At 42.0% G+C, this 14543-nt stretch overlaps 1 protein-coding gene across 1 annotated transcript in view; it reads left to right on the forward strand.

Annotated features, from left to right (window-relative positions):
- The window catches only part of CD9 (CD9 molecule), a 48711-nt gene extending 38244 nt beyond the window's left edge, over positions 1 to 10467 (forward strand). Inside the window, exons 5-8 of the mRNA XM_040345155.1 lie at positions 425 to 526; positions 1965 to 2042; positions 5571 to 5654; positions 10028 to 10467. Of these exons, the coding sequence (XP_040201089.1) occupies positions 425 to 526; positions 1965 to 2042; positions 5571 to 5654; positions 10028 to 10093 (330 nt within the window). The 3' untranslated portion in view covers positions 10094 to 10467. The remainder of the gene's footprint in view (positions 1 to 424; positions 527 to 1964; positions 2043 to 5570; positions 5655 to 10027) is intronic.
- The last annotated feature ends 4076 nt before the right edge of the window (positions 10468 to 14543 follow it).

Consider the following 14543-nt stretch of genomic DNA (forward strand, 5'->3'; position numbering starts at 1 on the left):
ATTCTCATTTGACTACAAGGGGCTCGTTCAGATTGCGCTGATACAGTATGCGTTACAATATAGTGTACAGTATTTTGCACTTATTCTTCCAGTGCAGCGCACCAGATTGACATTTTGTGCATTATGAATGGGTTTTATAGTGCATTGTGTAGCCACACTGGTGTGTCGTTCAAATTGACCCAACAATGCGTGATGCACTGTAAAATGTGCATTTACCACGTGTTGGTGTATAAATATGAATGGGTCATGAAAAATTACCCCTATAGCCGTTATTCCAGTGTTGGGGTTAGGCCTTTTTGCTAGGGCCCTGAAAACAGCTGTTGAGTAAAGTGGGGGACGATCTTGACAATTTAATTACATTTTATTTTTTTTATTTCAGAATGCTTTATTTCACTTTTTTAAAAATGTTATTTATTTTTTTCAGATTGTACAAGAACTGCAGACTTTTTATACAGAAACTTATGGCAAGTACAAACTAAATCCGGAGCCATCTCTAAAGGAGACCATGAGGACCATCCAACATGCTGTAAGAATTTTTTTTTTTTTATTTTGCCAGAGATCAACACAAATAATGGAACACGCACTCTGTATACAACAATACAATGTATACATTTTAACTAGTGTGTCTGATCTGGGCACTAATAATGGCCGATTAGGCCTGGAAAAGTGCTTACAGGAATTACAAAGGAGTTTGGGACATGGCACATAGTCCAAGATTTGTATGTGTATTTTTTTATTTCATTGGATAGTTTTTATCCCTGTTTGACCTCCTGTTTGGGGTTATGTTTCTTCACTTCTGTCCTTGTGACTTCTGGACCCCCCGAAAATGGGAAAATGGGCAGTTGGAGATTATTGCTGTCTGTACTTTCCTGTTCCAGTGACAGGCGTGTGTGTGTGTGTGTGTGTGTGTGTGTGTGTGTGTGTGTGTGTTTTTTTGTTTTCTTTTTGTGTGTGTTTAGCTTTACACCAGATGGTGTATGTAGCTGGATTGTTGGAGGTACCCCTAAAAGAAGATGGGCTATGAAGAAAACAAGCTGACTTTCGAGCCATGTGTAGCTTATCCTGTTTTGATAGAAGTCAATCTAATGATCCGCTTCTGTCGAACAAGAATGTTGGAAAACAGCCAATCGCCTGCAACAACTGATCGGTGTATTCTGACAATGGAGACTCTCACTGGTTGAATACAATGTTCTAGCGGAGAAGAACACTTGTGTGGATGGAGGACTCCTTTGTGTGTAGTCCCCACTTTTTTTTTTTTTGTGTGTGGAGTTTAGCCCGCCTGCTAAACACTATAGGCACCATGTACACTGCTGCTGCTAAACGGACGTTCAGAGGCAGTTGGATGCTTTTTTTCAACTGCCCCCAAACTCATTCAATGTTATCTTATGTCTACCTATACAGTACACGGTTCATTTACTGTAATTTTTAGGCAGTTGCGTTTTTGATAGGCCTTTTGAAGGCAAAAAATGAGTTCAGGCGCCAAAATTTCAGACGCTAAACGCTTTTAAATGTGGTAACCCGCATTTAGCAGCGTTCCGTGTTTTATTTTTTTTTATTTATTTTTTAAGGTGTTTTTGGCCATTAAAAATTATATATATATATATATATATATATATATATATATATATATATATATATATATATATATATATATATATATATATATATATATATATATATATATATATAATATTTTAAACGTGGCAAAACAGACCGTTTTGAAACGTGGGTTACTATCTGTCAAGTTAAATCGTTCAGAAGAGGTGGTAAAAACGTCCCGTGTACATGAAGCCTAAAGGAAAAATCTATGGCCAGCTTTAGAAACTAGGGAGCATCCATCCACAAAAAAAAAAAAAAATAATAATTAATAGTCCCTCTAGTTACACAATGGGTAAATGTAATTCACTCATAGTGTGTGTATGGTCTGTATAAAATCAATTACTTTTTCCTATTTTATTTTACAGTTGAACTGTTGTGGACTCACTGGGAATTTTGAAGCTCTACTTACAGAAACGTGCCCTACCGCCAACTTGGAAATGCAGGTAATCTACGCTTCTTGTCATAACATTTGCCAGCAAGCAGTAACTTGTATTTGTACACTTTTAAAACATGAACTGCAGGGAGTCAAACGTATTTCATGTAAAATAAACCTGTCCCAAATCGAAGCGGTTTAAATGGAGTATAAGCAAAGGATACAGTGAGTTGATTCAGACATTTTGAGCATATTTCATACACTGGCCAGAGAGACTGGAAACCCTACCCATGCATAACCCCCTCCTAGCTCGGCTTCCATTTTTAGCTAGCTTCCTTAGGTGATCAATATGCCTACTGCTGTGTCTATAAAGACTTTCTGTTTAAGGGCTTGGTTCCAGATCTCTAAAGGTCTTCTGAGTTGTGCCCATCTTGGTGGGTGAAGATTGGGCCTTCTGGCTCTACAGCTATGGAATAGGGAGTGACTCTGATATTGGTGGAACATGTGGCAATCCACTCAGGGAACACTGCCAATGTGGGGGCCCACTCTTATCAGGTTTTCTATGTGTGCTATATATGGCAGTTGCAGAGCTCGAAAGGGGGAAGTCCAGCACAGCACACTTGCGCAATGAAGTCATTACAAACACCATTTTTACTGGCCTCAGGCTCACAAATGGGTGCATTCAGAGCTGCTATGCGTTGCAACTAGTGCAGAATTACCAGAACAACTTGCCAATCCTGTGAGGGGGAAACACAGGCGCCAATCTAAATGTAGTGGGTAAGGTCATTTATTACAAATGTAGATACAGGTACTCGCAAGGCATCAAGCGCAAAAGTGCAATAGCGACCATTAAGCTTGTATGTCAAGATGACTTCTGCGGTGTGGCACTCAGAAGGTCCGTGCTGGTGGTTGCCGACTCTTCCTGGGGTCCTGGACAGGGAGCCGATGATATCCCGGGACGCAGTAAGGGAACAAGCAACACGTTTTTAGAGAATGCGCACCTTCAGGCCTAGCTGATGCCATTTTGAATGAGGGCTTATATGCAGTATAGCCGCTGCTGGGTCTTAAAGTCCTGCGGCTTTAGAAACTCATAAATTACAATTGCTATGGAGTTGGGATTTGTCTATATCATGGTAGATATCATTTGGAACTGTATAGTTACCTGACAAAATATGCAATAAGGGGGATACAAGACAATTAATCCAGTGGCATACTGCCTCATCCCTGTGCATCTGTCTATATATGGGCACCAAGCTCAGCCAGTATTGGGATCACCCAGGTGATCTGGCATAAGCAGATGCTTCTCTCAGATGGGCAGCCACTCCCTTCTGAGTTCTCAGGCCTATTATCTCTGAGAACCATGGCTTCCTGTAGGCAGAGAGATGGTGTGGGTTACCAAATCCCTCAATCAGCAAGGACCCCGGCGCTACTTTCACTGTTTCAGGGACACAATCCTTCACTTTCTTTCTGTCAGATGTAGTGTGTTTTTTTTTTGTTTTTGTTTGTTTGTTTGGGGTTTTTTTCCCGAGCCATATCTCGATTGCACTATTAGCTCTCAGGGGTTCTCGCTGGTTTGACCGCCTGAGGCGCAAACATAGGCACTCGCTTCCAATCTTTGTGGGAGGATAAGGCATCAAAGGAAAACTGTTGATCAGTAATCCTCTATAAATGAGTCCCCCCAGGTGGCATCTTGAGGTATGGGCTATATCAGACACAGGACTATATTTGGCTTCAGGCAAATGTGGTATGCTCTAGCCTGAAATTGCCTCTCTCAGAATCCAGTCCCCCCAAACCACAGTTTTTTTTTTTTTGGGTCATAGTAGCGGCCTAGAAGTCTTTTCCAGTGCACCCTCACATGCAGGAGAGGTGTGTGTGTGTGTTTAAAAAAAAAAAAACGTTTTCGCTTGTCAATACCCCATGGCAGAGGAAGTCTAAAGTGGAGTGCTCTGGCTGTTGATCTGGCCATTTCTGACTTGAGACTCTGATGGTCCCAGTGGATGAAGTTTTGGTCTATAAGGATTTAACTGATAAAAGGCTAGAGTCTGTCCTTAAGGTATCCTTCTCTGTGGTTGGAGCGGCTCTGCAGCCTGTGGTCACTCAGCTTGGTGTTGGCCAAGCCCTTTTAATGTTTTTTTGGGGGGGTAAATGTGTACTCTAATTGGAGAGTCTGACCCAGAGGATCCTACCATCCGGCAGTTCCTGGAAGATTTTCTGAGAGCCTTGGATTCCATTTGGCAGTTTGGTGTTTGTTGGCAAACCTTTTCTGCAAGAAGCAAATTAAAAACCTGCCCTTTTTGAAGTCAAATACTTATTTGAACCGTCTTTGGATGCTTCCTCCAGAAGGGCGACTGTGGGTAAAAACACGACAAAAGTGATGGGTCAAACTTGTAACTCCTGGGGAATCCACCAGGAGTTTTTTTTTTTCGTAGGCAACATTACTCAGGCTGAAAGCAAAAGCCTAAATCCCAGTTCACCCTCCTCCCTTCCCCAAATCTTGCAGTTCTGCAGGCTCCTCTTTAGGAAAACTCAGATGACTGGGTCTACAGGTGTCCAAAGGCTTTAAGCTGGAGTTTCACTGCTCTCTCTCCCCCCTCTGCCCCTGGAAAGAATGTTGTCCAAATTGGTCATTGCTACCTGGTATTCTCTTCACACGTGTGTGTGTGTGTGTGTGTGTGTGTGTGTGTGTAGTCGTGTGTTTTTTTTATTTATTTTATGCTCACACTCCTGAGGATGCAAGTTTTGTGCCAAAGGTCTTGTAGGCGGCTTTGCAGTGGGGTTTGTCCCTGTTCTCTTTTTTTTTTTCTTTGGGACATCTCCCAAGTAGTCTTTAAAATGTACCCTGTGATATATGGTATTAAGAATTTTTTTTCTTTTTTTACCTGTAAAATATCACAGGACACAGATTCTTTCTTTCTCTCGTGTGTTTCTCATTGGGTGCTAGAAAAAAACAGATGAGAGGGGTTATGCCTGGGCAGCATGGTGGGGGGGGGGGGGGGGTTGTGCAGGCAGTGTACATTTATTTGAAGATGGTAGCATTAACCCAAGAATTGGGGAAAGTGTGTGTGTGTGTGTGTGTGTGTGTGTGTGTGAATTTCAGTGTATGGCCGGCCTATAACGGTTACTATGCAGCAGTCTCCCTTACCCCCTCATCTCCTCCCCTTCTCCCACACAGTTTCAATGGACTGCTAGTGTGTAAGGCACACCCATAGTCCATTCACCCTTCCTGCAGTTCTGAAACGGACAGCCCAGGGGGTGCAGGTTCAGTTGCATTAGCCTGACATTGCCCCCATGATTCAATGATCACCGGTTCAATGTTTTGCAAGCTTCTGAGAGGGGGGGGGGGGAATTCACTTTTTGCAGGGAAAAAACAAAACATTTATTTGGTGAACTTATCGTTTAACTGTCCAGGTCCTTTAGCTATATTCCAATACCAGGCACTTGGCAAAGATGCTGCCTATGATGAGATGTGATGGGTGAGCCGTCAGGCGGTTGCTGACAAGCATGTAAAATTATCATCATGAAAGATTTGGCACACTGTTTGCATTAAATACTGTATGCAGAAAATAGTTTTTAAATTCATTCTCTGTTTTTCTACCAGTCCTGTCCAAAAGCAATTGAAACAGTGTTCAACACGAAATTCCACATCATTGGAGCTGTTGGAATTGGAATTGCTGCCATCATGGTAAGTAATAAAGTTGACCAAGCTTCTTAAAAGGGGGAAAGAAGTATCGTTCTAATTGTATAATTCAGGCAATTTTTTTCTTTTTGTAACGCAATCGACGTGTAGTAAAATGTTACCTGTGTTTATATCTTGGTGTAATGCACCGGATTTTCTTCATCTGATGCGAGTGATCTTGGACATCTTTTTCCACAGCTGGGTTGCAGGGGAAAAAATGGCCACATTACTAGTGTAATAAACCCAAATCCTGGAGCATAAGAAAGAATTTTACTTATGAAATTGGTGTGAAAGATGCCATCATAATGTGAAATATCCTTCATCGGGGACCAGTTCCATATGGTCAGGGTCACCTGGTTGCCATTTAAAACCACATCTTTGTTGCTTCTAATTCGGAAGACTTACAGTTGTGCTCATAAGTTTACATACCCTGGCAGAATTTATGATTTCTTGGCCATTTTTCAGAGAATATGAATGATAAAACAAACATTTCTTTCACTAATGGTTAGTGTTTGGCTGAAGCCATTTCATTATCAAATAACTGTGTTTACTCATAATGACAACAAACTACCCAACTAACCCTGAAAAAAATGTTTACACCAGTGTACGTAAACTTTTGATCAGGGTTATTTGGGTGGTTTGTTGTGATGATTAAAAAAAAACAAAAAAACCAAATAACCCTGATCAAAAGTTTACATACCCTGGTGTAAACATTTTTTTTTTTCAGGGTTAGTTGGGTAGTTTCTGTTGTCATTATGATTTAAAAAGAGTAAACAGCTATTTGATAATGAAATGGCTTCAGCCAAACGCTAACCATGAGTGAAAGATGTTTATCATTCATATTCTCAGAAAAATTGCCAAGAAATCATCAAATTCTGCCAGACTTGTGAGCACAACTTTTTTTTTCACCATGTGTGAATTTTGACTGTCAAAGCCTCATGTTGCAGTGAAGAGAAAGGGAAACTAGAAAGTCTTCAGCAAATGGGGGCCATTTAGAACTACTGGGTAGATGTTGGTGCATGTCCTTGCTTTTGAAAAGCTGCCAGCCAATACTTTTGCAAAGCTGGTGGCTCTAAATACCAGCTGTCACAGATGTCTCCAGTTCCCACTGACGACCGACAACATGGGCGGTTCCCGGTCATGTGAACACGGTCACCTGTGGCATAGTGATCACATGCCTACATGTTGGCTTCATTGATAAAATAACTCTTCAGCCTGCATTTGCCACTGTAGCCTGAAGCCAAATGGCGATTTGTGTGGTCCTTTCTGGATCGCTTGAACAAGTTTCCTAAAGCGGTGGTTCCCCCTAAAACTAATTTCTAACAATAGATTCGTAAGACCCGTTACACTGCGGGTAGGCTGGCTTTTTTTTTTTTTTATTCGTACATACCGAGATCTCCCCGTCTCGTCCCTAGGCGGTGGGCGGAACTAGTTGATTGACGTTCCTCGGACGGGCGCGTACGTGACGTCACGACTTTCCGAAAGAAGCCGAACGTCGCTGCACATGCGCCGTATAGAGTCGGCTCTATACGGCGCATGCGCAGCGACGTTCGGCTTCTTTCGGAAAGTCGTGACGTCACGTACGCGCCCGTCCGAGGAACGTCAATCAACTAGGAACGCCCACCGACAAGGAACGAGACGGGGAGATATCGGTATGTACTAAAAAAAAAAAAAAAAGGCCAGCCTACCCGCAGTGTAACGGGTCTTACGAATCTATTGTTAGCAATGTGTTTTAGGGGGAACCACCCCTTTAAAGCGGAAGTCCACCTAAAAAAGATATTTAATAGCCAGCAGCTACAAATATTGCAACTGCTGACTTTTAATAAATGGACCCTTACCTGTCCAGGGTGCCCACGATGTCTGCACCCAAGGCCGACCCGTTCCTCGGATGCTGCTGCCACCATCCTTGGTGAGGGAATCGGGAAGTGAAGTGTTGTGGCTTCACTTCCTGGTTCCCTACTGCGTATGTGCTTCCTCACTGGTCCCTGTCTTCTGGGACTTGTCTGTTTCCCAGAAAACATCAGGGGGGACGGAAAGTGACGTAGACCCCCTGCAGGTCTGTGCCCAGAAGTGGGTGCAAATACAGGTATCTTAAACCACCCCCCCCGAAAGGTGGCAAATGTGACACCGGAGGGGGGATTCCGAAAAGTGGAGGTTCCATTTTTGTGTGGACCTCTGATTTTCATTTTTCAGAAATTGTGATTTAGAATTTTTGCGAAATTTTAATCTATGCAGCTGTTTTAGAAGTATAGCTCAGTCTGACTTTTGGCATATTCTAGCCCTATATGGTTATTTATCTTTGTGTTGAAAATTGGCAAGTGGACCTAAAGTGCCATTAGACCCACTATCACCATTTCTGTGTTTATATTGTGTGTATGTAATCTTATACCTGGATGTCTGTCTCATGTTTTAGAAAAACAAAATGTTTTTGATGCCTTGTACACTGTGGTCGTGTGACTTTGTTTCACTAGCTCCACACCTCAGTGTTACACTGCAATATAATACCAGAGAGGCTCCCTGTGCAAGCTGCCAGCAAAAGCAATATGTAAATCATCCCTAAAGACTATGCTTTGTGAAAGGTGAGACCGGTAACCAAGGAGAGAAATCCCCTATCAATCATGATTACTACCGGTGCTGTCCCACAGCCCTAACATTGGAGCCACCCCTCTAGCTGATGTAAAATGTCATGTGGAGACGTTCAAACAGAGGAATCAATATGAAGACGTTGAAAAGGAGACTTTATGGGGCATGTGCAGTGTGAGTGGCAATGCAGCAGCCACCCCATTGGCTGCTGTTATGTTGTCAAGGACATTGGGCACAGCAGGATCTAAATATAAGTTGAGGCAAGAGAAAAGTAAACTGTTAATGGACATCATTGTAAATTCCAAGAGACATTTTTGGGTTTATTGACACTTTAAGCCTTCAACTTTTTAATTCTGGAGAGTGGTGGGACATGAAAAACTTGGACCAACTGGGTCCAGACTCAACAATAAACTGAACAAGATCATGTCAGTAAAATTTTCCACCCCAGCACTACCCCTTCACATCACCCCCTCAACAGTAGTGCTCTCTGCCTCTTTTACATCAACAAACACGGTTTCCTATGGGTCACTTTTTTTTTTTTTCCCTGCAGCAAGTTGACTTTTCGGTTCCACATACTTTTTTACACACATACACCCTAAAAAAAAAAACATTAAAAAGTGTCACAAACCTGTGTGAAGTTATTAGTCACAACCTGCATAGATGTAAACCAGGCCTTAGGGTGTCTGCATTCTGGATGAAGTAGTCAGACACCTTTTGGACAGTAGCATTATCGGCTTGGGGAGCTTAGTGTGAGACTAGCAGACTTAATTTAATATCGCTTTAGGCTGGGTTCACACTATTGCAAATATGATGCGGGTCACCTACTTCTACTTTTGAGGTGCTCTTACAGACGTCTTTTAGCGCAAAAAAAAGGCGCTTGTAAACGTTAAAGTCCTGCGAGCAGCATTTTTGGCATTTTACAATTTGGCTTTATTGTAATAACAACCGATGAGGCTTGGCAGCCAATCAGCTGTTATTACAAGCAGCGGGAGGGGACGTTGTCCTGCCGCTTGCCCAGGCTCTCCGGTCCCATCGGGAGGCCTGAGCAACCAGCCGGCATGTCTAGCAGCTAGCCCAAGACCCGAATAAAGCCGATGCTTCTATATTCAAATTATTCAAAAACACAGATCTTGACATTTTTGAATACTTTCAAGTGCAGAGGAGGGGTTTGGGGTCTTATAGACCCTCAATCCCTCATAAAGGGTACCTATTACTGTCACAAGGGATGTTTAAATGTTTTAAATTAATAGAATATTGGCACACCATATCGGCCTGAGAGGTGGGCGAAATATTGGTACTGAAAAAACATGATCGGTTGATCCCTACTAGAATGGCCGGTCAGCAAGCCTAGACCGAGATCTATCAGGCACCTGTCCGCGATCTTTAGGTTGCTGACCCCCGCTTTAGTATGTATATTATCCAGACACAGGTTCACTTTGTTGGGTTCAGCACCTAGGTCAGTAAAGGCGAACCTTGGCACCCCAGATGTTTTGGAACTAAATTTCCCATGATGCTCATTCACTCTGCTGTGTAGTTGAGCATTATGAGAAATGTAATTCCAAAGCATCTGCGGTGCCAAGCTTTGCCATCACTGACCTAGGTGATGACCTCCAGCCACGAAAGGGTAACCTTTTTAGATTTTGGATAACAAATGTAGTCCCAAATGATACTTGAATGTGGGGTAGAAATGGGTTTCCCTGATGCTGTACTAACTTGTAGCTCTATTGAATATAGTGATGAGATATAAGACAGAATGGTAGATGTTTGTTTTGATTTTTTATTTTTCTTTCTTGCAGATTTTTGGAATGATCTTCAGCATGGTCCTTTGTTGCGCAATCCGAAACAACCGGGAGATGGTATAATATTGGACTTGGTCCATGAAGGGTGGGGCAGGGGATCGATGTCAAAAACAATTTTAGTGTTCAAATGGCCTTTTCTAAAATAAAGTTGTGCTATATTTTCTGTATTTTTGTTTTTTTTAATGCCAAGCAGTTTTTTTTTTTAAGGTTACTGTTTTTGAAATATAAAACCAATGATACAAGGTACACAATTTTGTTGATTGGTTAAATTCATATATATATATTGTAATCTCAAATGGTAATACTATGAAGGGCTTTGTTCTGTGTATTATGTTTAGTCTGTTTTGTCTTTCGCTTTCTTAAAATATTAATCAAAGGTATAACTTATGTTGAACATAATTTGGTACTTAATTAAAAAAAAAATACACCCAGATGAATTATGGTCTCATAATTTTTTATGCTCAATCACTCTATTTAATATTCCTCAAAGTGGTAAACGGGCTTTTCTTAATTGAACACCAAGTTTAAGTAAGTCACTACTTTTTAATGTTTTAATCCAAAAGCTTATTACTCCTGCACAATAATGGAGGGTGCTGAGCACGGTAATTACCACATTTTTTGAAGATTGCTATCAATCTAACACACTGGACCATTGGCACTAAAGAAGGGGTTAAAAGTGCTGATTGTATTGCGGCGCTTTGGAAGTGCTGCCCTGCTAGTGCCCAAAGGGGTTTAAAGCATCCGTGTTGCGGCGCTTTGGAAGCACTGACCAGTCATTTCAATGGGCAGGGCATTTTGGGAGCGCTGTATACAGGGCTCCCAAATCGCCACAAAACGAGTCGCTGTAGAGCACCGCCAAAATGAGCAGTCTGCTAATGCTTGGCGGCCCCAGTGTGAAAGTAGCCTAATTGGTTGAATCCTGGGTAATGTGCTGTACTAAATCACCATGTGCAGAACTTATTTTTTTTTTTTTTTTTTTTTTTTTTTTTAGGAGGCATATTTGCAGAGTGGACCATGTATATTGATGGAAGGTCCACTTCAAATTGTTGGTGTCCATACCTTTTTAATCACCTTTAAAATATATCTAAACCCCAAAACAGATGTAATATTATGCAGTTCACAAATTCTTAGATCTCAATTGCTTTTAACATTTCATTTTTGGTTTGATACTTTACTGAACCACACGGGTAGAAACGATCTTTTTTTTTTTTTTTTTTTTTTTATTCTATTCTATAGTCCACCTGAGGGCAGGAGACCTGATTTTATTTTTTATTTTTCTCTGCTGCAGTTGATTATTGCATAATTTTTTTTTTTTTTTTTATTCTATACCCTGGCTTGTGAAAGGAAAATCCGCAAGCTCATCTGTCTGTCACACTATGATCTCTCCTCTTGTCAACATTCCCCTTGTTAGTACATGAGCACGAAGTAGCTCCTTGCATTACTTCTCCCTCATCCACTCTACGTTCTTTTGTAAGGGAAAACCAAAAGGTTGCTACAAAGTCAAATAAAAGCATTTATGAAGTTGTGGTGTTTTTTTTTTTCTAAAAAAAAAAAAAAAATGTTATACTTGGGCCCCTTCCACACGTGCGGACCGTATGTCTGCTTTTTCATCCATCCGTTTGCGGATGAAAAAGGGACATGCATTGGTCCCTATGTGATTGCGGGTGTCAGCGGATGAACATCCGCTGACACCCGTAATCGTCCGCCTCCGCAAACATCCGGTTTTGCAGACGGAAGAAAATCCTATTTTTTATTTTTTTCTTCCGTCTGCAGAGCGGATCGGATGAACACGGACATACGGGGAGAGCGGAGAAAAGACAGGGCGGTCCCTGCACAGTGTGCGGAGACCGCCCTGTCATGCGCCGGCTCAGCTGGGATATACGGAGCGATCCCCGGTGAGCATACAGAGGCGGATCATTACTGATCCGCCCCATGTGAAAGGGGCCTTATTCTGTGGTATTGGAAGTTGGGGGGGTGGGATTGAAATGCCAGGACACTTTTAAAGCATTTTGTTAACCAGTTACCCACAGCCCTGCTCTGTCTTCTCCCCTCTCCACCCCGCCTGTCAGCTAGTCTGTGTGTGAGCCGCCCCTCCCCTTGTAGCACTGCTCTGAGCATTGCACACAAGCTCTGCCAGCCCCACTGGCGTTTCAGGTGCGATGCAAATCACGCTGGTACTGCATCGCACAAGTGTGAACCGAGCACAAAGCAGAGTTGCCCCAAAAAACTTCCGCTTTAAGTGACGGTGACCCCCTGACACATTTGGCCTTTTATTTATTTTTTTTACCCACAAATTTTATTTTTTTAAGTCGGCAGCTACAAACCCTGTAGCTACTGACTTTTAATAAGGACACTTGCCTGTCCAGGGAGCCCGCGTTGTTGCGCATCCTCATCCTCACAGGTCCCAGAAGACAGTAGGGGCTCGCCAAAGAAGGATATAACATTGTGCCCCGCAGACCGGATGAATTTGGACGTACAAGCTGTACGTCATAAAAGAGTTAGAAGGAAGAAAAAATGTTTTACTATCCAAAAACAAGGGGTGGTCTTTCATTTAAGACGACCTCTCCAAAAGTTGGTCAAACTGCTTTAAGTACATATCTGAAGAGTAAGGGAAAACAGAAAAGGAATTTCACTTTAAACTTTTGCATCTACAAGTGAGACTCCCAGTGATGGTTGGAAAATGCCTTTGAAACTTTTTTTTTTTTTTTTCCCCTCCACAACATCCAGCAACTCTTTAGAAGAATGGAAATGATGACTAAATGCTAGGAGTAACCTACTAAACAGATTGGAAACACATGTCCCCTGCTTCCCTCCAGGAAGCCTCCTAAGCCATACATGTCGAAGTCAGAGACACACCTGTTTCTGGTTAAAATGTCCAACAAAGTTAATGTTTGAAAGTTTCTTTTGGTTTTCTAGATTGTTGCATTAAACTGCATGCTTTAAAAGGGTGTGGTTAGTAAATAATGAACTATGGGGATCAAAAAAAAAAATGTAGTTGCTGCACTTTTATAAAAAAAACAAAATATTGTACACTATGGCATAACTCACGCAGGCATGTGTATTTTCTGCATGGAATGCAGGTTCTTGTTGGCAGAGCCAGCAGACGCTCCTGTGTAAAATATCCAGATGCATTTATAGGTGTACAATTCTTCTATAATGCGTTTTACTTGCATACAATCTTCAGATGTGTACAGCCCCAAAATGCAGCTGTCTCCTGAGATATATATATATATATATATATATATATATATATATATATATATATATATATATATATATATATATGTATATATAATATATATATATATATATTTTTACGCTGCTAAACCAGAAGCACATTTTTGTTTTTAGACACACCTGATTCCTACAGTGCTACATTTTAGATGCGTGCAAAATAAAATGCTGTATGCATTTAAATGCAGCATTTTAGATGCCCATGTGAATGAGCCCTTAGGCTGCATTCACACTTGTGTGACTGATGCAACTTTTGATGGGGGTTTCCAAACATGTTGAGTTGATATCAAAGAGCTTGTGGTCAGGTGAGACCAAAATCAACACTTTCACCCAGTTCTCCTCTAAATCGTTCAGATGTTCGTTAGAAAACTTCAGAAGGGCCTGTATATGTGCCTTCTTGAACAGAAGGACCTTGCTGCCGCAGCAGGATTTCAGTCATTCACAGCATAGTGTGTTACCAATTGTTTTCTTGGTGACTATAGTCCCAGCTGCCTTAACCCCCCCCCCCCCCCCCCCTGGCGGTATTCCCGAGTCTGACTCGGGGTTAGATTTTTGTGCTAGGATTGGTAACCCCGAGTCAGACTCGGGCTCGCCTCGCTGAATCCACAGGCAGTGTTTACTTACCTTGTCCCTGGATCCAGCGATGCCACCGCGCTGTGTGAGCGAGTGGGACCTCGCTCGATTCACACAGCGTCGTCCTGTGCCGCCGATCTCCGCTCCCTGCGACGTTACGACGCACGGGAGCGGAGAACGGTGCCAAATTCAAAAACGTAAACAAACACATTACATACAGTATACTGTTATCTTATAGATTACAGTACTGTATGTAAAAAAATACACACCCCCTTGCAAATAATGGTACCGCTTTCAGCACCTTTTTTCTGAAAGAATCATACCGCCAGGGAGGTTAAGATCATTGACAAGATTCTCCCGTGTTTTTTATCACTGTTCTCATGATCATTGAAACTCCACGAGGGGAGATATTGCATGGAGATCGAAAGTTATTTTGTGTTTCTTCCATTTGGGAATAATCGCACCAACTGTTCTCACCCTCTCACCAAGCTGCTTGGCCATGGTCTTGTAGCCTATTCCAGCCTTGTGTAGGTCTACAATCTTGTCCCTGACATCCTTAGACAGCTCTTTGGTCTTGGCTATGGTGGAGGGATTGAAATCTGATTTGGCTTCTGTGGACAGGTGTCTTTTATACAGGTAACAAGCTGAGACTAGGAGCACTCTCTTAAAATCTCAGCTCGTTACCTGTATAGAGCACACCTGGGAG

This window comes from Rana temporaria, chromosome 3, assembly GCF_905171775.1.
Source record: "Rana temporaria chromosome 3, aRanTem1.1, whole genome shotgun sequence".
NCBI lineage: Eukaryota > Metazoa > Chordata > Amphibia > Anura > Ranidae > Rana > Rana temporaria.